Consider the following 6,000-nt stretch of genomic DNA (forward strand, 5'->3'; position numbering starts at 1 on the left):
ATGGAGCCATTTCTTCACTTAGCACTTTATAGGGCAAAACAGTTAATATCATTCAGGATTCTGCTCAGGGCTTTTATACAACAATGTTGTCTTAGTGACCTTCCTATGAACTAAAAGGTTTTTTTTAAGTAATCTGTTATGTTTTACTTTATTTTGCTTATACTGTAAAATAAACATATTAATTCCATTTATTGTAGGATCTTCACTCATTGTCGGGAAACTGAAACCTTTGATTATGTAAATATTTTAATTTTTTACAGCTGCTAGAGGACCTTGAAGTTAAAGTTAAACTTAAGATCCAAGTCTTACTTTACCCTGCTCTTCAGACCCTTGATCTGGATTCGCCATCCTATAGAGATAATGAGAACAAGCCGATTCTACCCAGGTCATTGATGGTCAGATTCTGGAGTGAATACTTTACTACTGACATCTCTCTCAAAGAAGCAATGGCTTCCAATAGGCATGTCCCTGCAGAATCAAGCCATTTGTTTAGGCTTGTAAACTGGAGTAATTTGCTGCCTGAAGAATTTAAAAAGGATCATGTTTATGTGGGCCCAAAGTATGGAAGTTCCAGGTTTGGAAAAAAATATCCAGGATTTCTGGATCCAAGAGCAGCACCACTCTTGGCTGATGACACCAAGTTACTTGGCTTACCTATGACATATGTCCTCACATGTCAACATGATGTCTTGAGAGATGATGGACTCATGTATGTCTCACGACTTAGAGAAGCAGGAATTGAAGTAATACATGACCACATTGAGGGAGCAATTCATGGGGTTCTAATGTTTATTACAAGCCCAACTCATTTAGCTCTAGGACACAGAGTTGCAAATAAATATATTGAGTGGTTAAATATGAACTTATAAAGTGAAAATGCATATTTAATGCATTTGGCTCTTAATCATGGGTCTGGTTGGAACACTGTATTTGGGGAGAAAATGATCCCCACCAAACACTGTGGATGTGAAATTGCCAAAGCATAGTCCCCAAGGAATATCTGTCTTTCAGTACTTGTCTATAACAATCGATGCTCCATGACTTATTAGCCTGTATGTGTGCTGATCCTTCTTAGTGTCCTTCCCCATGTCCTTGAATGGCTATCAGTGATTACATAACAACAGAATGTTTGTTGTATCCTATTTAATATCATCCGTAGCAATCAGTTCCCATAGTCATCAGTGAGAAATGAGTCTGGAGATGGAGATGAATGGCAGTTTAGGAACCAAATTCCATTGTTGAAGTAAGGAAACAATTTTATCTAAGCCTGACATGCCTTTATGGCTTGCACTTGTGTGGGTATGTTTGTCTTCTTGGCAGAGTTTAAGGAAGCAGTTGAAAACATAACTGAATTTGAATATGACTGCTTTTTATAAATAGATAATTAGGTTTTGTGCCATTATTAGACTTTGTCTGATCACAATCATTAACTTTTGTTTACTGGAAGGAAAAAAATGTAATTTAACAGCATTGGGTACTGTATCATCAAAACAAAATGCTGAAGATTACAACCTTACAATAACTCCATTTTGTGGCTTGTGTTTCTCTTATTACTCATTACATGTAAACCTTATGATTTCAGGGTTGCTGAATTTATTCCGTTAGTATAATATTTGCATACAGCACAATTTTAAATCTATACTTACTCATGGTATGGACTCAAGACACAAATCTCAGTCAATATTGCATGTGTATGCTTTACCACAAACATAAGTACATTACAAATGTGTCTAAAATGTTTTGGAATTCATTAAAAGTCACATCCCTGAATTTTTGTTTGTTTTGTACATATATCTATTTGAATATTTATTGATTTTTGATGTGCTGGTAACGTGTATTTTCTCTCTAAGAAAAACTCAGTCTTCAAGAAGGCAACCTTTTTACAGCTATGTAAAAAAGAGAACTTGTGTGTAATGATTATCCTATTTTTCCTTCATTTTTTCATCATTGTTATAAAAATTAAACTTGCCTTTGATTCTACCACAATGTACTGTGCATCTTTCAAACTCTTGTGTTTATAGGAGAGAATAAAGAAGCTCACTCTGTATATATAAAAATAAGTAGTATAATTAATTTGGGCCAAATCCTATGAGATGATGGACCCCCCACATTGATTTTGATGGAGTTATAAGTGGTCAGTATCTTCTAACCATCTTGAAGACTTTTGTCCCTTTTGAAAGGAAAGTAGTTGAAATAAATGTATCAATAAAAAAGAAGTGATGTGAGCCTGGGACTACATATGAATTATACTAGATTCGGAGCAGGAACCTTACCAAGCTTTGTGCAGTGTGGACAACTATGCATAGCTCAAGAAGCACAGTTCCTCTTTTCTAACAGCAGGGGGCTTCATGGAACTAAAGAACATTCTCTTAGGTGTGCTCTCTCTCTTGAAAATTAGTCTGTAAAGTTTGCATGTTTTCCCAACACACTATCTAGTTAATGCTCACCTATATTTTCAGGCTGACCCTTCTTTTTATTGTAATATAATCATGTATATTGTAGTTGCCTCTGCTTCAGTTTGGGGTGAATACTATCATAGACAGATAAGAAAATTCTAAGGCTTGCTGTGAAATAGGCCATTTTAATCCCCCTTCTATTTTCCTTACTCAGAATGGTTTCCTCTAGTTTAAGCAATAGAAAAAGCTGGTTTTAAATTACATAGTGAGGCTTCAAGTATCATTTTATGGGTATTAGCTCAGGGAAGAAAGGAGGTGCACAACTGGCGGCAAACATGGAGATCAGTAGTCAGGAGCTGAATTGTGTTGCCATTGTTGCTTATCATCTTTTTAATCGTTTTTATCCACACAAACACCAAAGCACTGCTGCTAAAATGACATTCTGATTATAAATGTTTAGAAAAGGTCACTCCTCATTCAGTCTGTTAGAAGAGTTCAAATAACAAATAGAAGAGTGGTTGTTCCCCTCCTCTCCTCGTGTATACATGTTGCAGGAACTGAGATTTGGGTACATACTGACCAACAAGATAATTTAAAGCACAGTTGGTTTTGCACATGTAAACAACTCTGCCCTAGATAGAAAAACAGTGTGTTGGCTCAGCTTTTTGAAATTCTGAAAAATATAAAATGTGACTTGAGATGGAAAACATAGATGAGTTAAATTTAAGCCTTAAATATTTTGTTGAATTTTGAAAGGACCTTCCTCCCCCCAAAAAAGTTCCCAACACAACATTCAGGGCATCACTATTAGAACTCAGGATACATCCATATTGCAGGCTAAAGTCGAGTTAAGATACACAACTTCAGCTATGTTAATTGCATAGCTGAACTCAAAGTACCTTAACTCAACTTTTGGCGCTGCCTACACAGCAGGAAGTCAAAAGAAGAATGCTCTTTCTTCGACTTCCATTGCTCATGAAATAAGGGTTACAGAAGTTGGAGTAAGAAGCCCATTATTTCAAAATTATTTCAAAATAATGGGCTTGCTGTGTAGGGCTATGTCTGGACTGCAGAAATTTTCCAGAATACTGGAGGTATCCCAGAAAAGCTCTGCTGCATCCAAAGAATGTGTCTGCTTTCCCCCAAAAAATTCCAAAAAGCAGAAACATTTTTTGGCATTCTTGTAAACTTCATTTTATGAGGAAGAAGGGATGTTCCAAAAGAGGGTTTTTTCCGACATTTGGCTCTGTGTAGCTGGGCCAAATGTCGAAAAAGCCTTTTTCAGAAGAAAAGCAGAAAAAGATTCGCAAATTGTGATTTGCAATTTGTGTATCTTTTTCCGACTTTTCTTTGTAGTGCAGACATAGGCTAGACACGCACTCTGTTATTACATAATAACATAAGTTATTTCAAAATAAGTGTGTAGTGTAGACATAGCCTCATTTGTCCCTTCATTACTTAAATGCACCTGTTGTTAAGCTTTGTTTGGCTAAGTCTAGACTGCAAGCCTCTTTTGAAAGAAGCTTTTTCAAAAGATACTTTTGAAAAAGCCTCTTTCGAAAAAAAGCATCTAGACTACAACCAGTACTTTTGAAAAAGCAAGCCGCTTTTTTGAAAGAGAGTACCCAGGCAGTCTGGATGCTCTCTTTCAAAAAAGCACAGATTGTATTACATAGAGCCTTTTTTCAAAAGAGCACTTTGAAAAAAGGCGTTATTCCTCATACAACGAGGTTTTCTGTGGTCGAAAAAACTGCTGCGTTCTTTCGATTTACTTTCGAAAGAACGCAGCAGCAGTCTAGACACAGAGAAAGTTTTTTTTAAAAAAGGCCACTTTAAAACAAAAACAAAAACAAAAACCTGTAGTCTAGACACACCCAGAAATACAGAAAGATTGGAGTTAGGCATGGGGTTGGCCTGACTGACATTTCTAAGCTATTGTCAGGCTTCTATAGTTAAGCTTAAAAGGTGACTTTCATAGTTTTTAATGTTTTTACTCTGTATACATTTTATATACATTTAGACTGATGGGGTGGCTGCAAAGGATTTAGGAATGAGTCAGGACAGAGTGGGAAGGCGGTTCAGAGGGAGTAGGAGGCACTGTCAATGTTTGGGTAGCTCCAAGTGTGGCATTATGTAAATTTAAATTACAGAAGGAGCTGACTTGCATAGTCACACCTAATTTCCAAATAATCATGAATGTCCTCCCATACAAAATTGTGCTGAATCAGGGTTGGTGACTGGATCTTGCTGTCTATCTGCAAGACAGGTTTGCTGTCCCCACCCTACCCTGAAGCAGGCATTTAGTCTATACAACCCAGGCAGTTCTTGGCCACTCTTAGCCATTGTATGGCAATTGGCCCCAATTGTAGGGATGAATTGTGATGTATAAGCTGACACTGAGACCCACCAAACTCATCCCCAATAAGGGCACCCAAACATCCTTTAGAATTTAGATAGAAACAATCCATACCCTATCAGAGGGACAGTATGTTAGTCTGGATCTGCAAAAGCAACAAGGAGTCCTGTAGCACCTTAATCTTCACCCTAGTGAGCTGGATTCAAACTGACATACTAGTGAAAAGATTTGTTGCTCACTTGCAAATTCATTGATGCATCCCTGCCCTTAGTATGTTCTAAGTCAGACGCGCTCAACCTCAGGAATTCTTATACTTTGCTTAAAAAAAAATCCACATAGAAAAACATGTAATTTGCAAAGCCAGTCACCCCAAAATAAGAAAATGTTAGTACTAACGTAGACCATGCAACCCTAATTGTATTTGCTCTTATCTATGAGGACATAGGTCTCAATTACATTTCATTATCAAGGATTTCAGCCTGGGACCTTTCCATCTACTAAATCGAGGAGACTTGTATTGCTAATAGAATAGTGATAGAAATGTAGCCGTGTTAGTCTCGACACTCTCCGCGGGGGGGCTGAACAAAGACCCCAGCTATCTTACCCATTACAAAGATAGCTTCCCCAATTATCACCTCTAATACTATTAACTCACAGACATCTACCCTTTTCCACCTCTAATATCATTAACTCACAGGCATTCACCTTCCTTCCCCCCTCCCCCCCCCCCCCCCCCGCATTCCCCTTCTGTTCTGAAATGTGATTTGCCTTTTCATATGTGTTCATTTTTTTAATTGTATCCTTTGGTATATATGTCTGTGACTATTTTCTTCCACTATTTGATCTGAGGAAGTGGGTCTGGCCCACGAAAGCTCATCATCTAATAAACCATCTTGTTAGTCTTTAAAGTGCTACATAGTCCTGTATTTTGTATTGCTAAGGCATTTGGATGCTTTTGAAAAATCCTCTACAAAAAGGGAAGCTGGCTAAGGGAATTGCTTCAGTTTCTATCATAAATGAATAGGGCTGAGACATTCAAGCTAGCAGAGACAATACTCCCTTCTCACTTAACAGTGTGTGCCATGTCAAGCAAAGGACTCATTTTTCTGAGGGGACAGTTGCTATTACATGTCCATAATGAAAATATGAAATTCTAATTAGCAGTTGGCAGGGGGGTAATGGAATGTTCTGTGACCTAATTCTCCATCTTCTAGGGCATCTTGTGTTTGATTTTAGGAAGGCGTTTTA

At 37.5% G+C, this 6,000-nt stretch overlaps 1 protein-coding gene across 3 annotated transcripts in view; it reads left to right on the forward strand.

Moving 5' to 3' along the window:
• AADAC (arylacetamide deacetylase) overlaps window positions 1-5,660 on the forward strand; it is a 105,855-nt gene extending 100,195 nt beyond the window's left edge. For all 3 annotated transcript variants that reach the window (XM_075937731.1, XM_075937732.1, XM_006115950.4), the window contains one exon: window positions 261-5,660. In XM_075937731.1, the coding sequence (XP_075793846.1) occupies window positions 261-869 (609 nt within the window). In that variant the 3' untranslated portion in view covers window positions 870-5,660. The remainder of the gene's footprint in view (window positions 1-260) is intronic.
• The last annotated feature ends 340 nt before the right edge of the window (window positions 5,661-6,000 follow it).

This window comes from Pelodiscus sinensis, chromosome 10 (genome assembly GCF_049634645.1).
Source record: "Pelodiscus sinensis isolate JC-2024 chromosome 10, ASM4963464v1, whole genome shotgun sequence".
Classification (NCBI taxonomy): Eukaryota; Metazoa; Chordata; order Testudines; family Trionychidae; genus Pelodiscus; species Pelodiscus sinensis.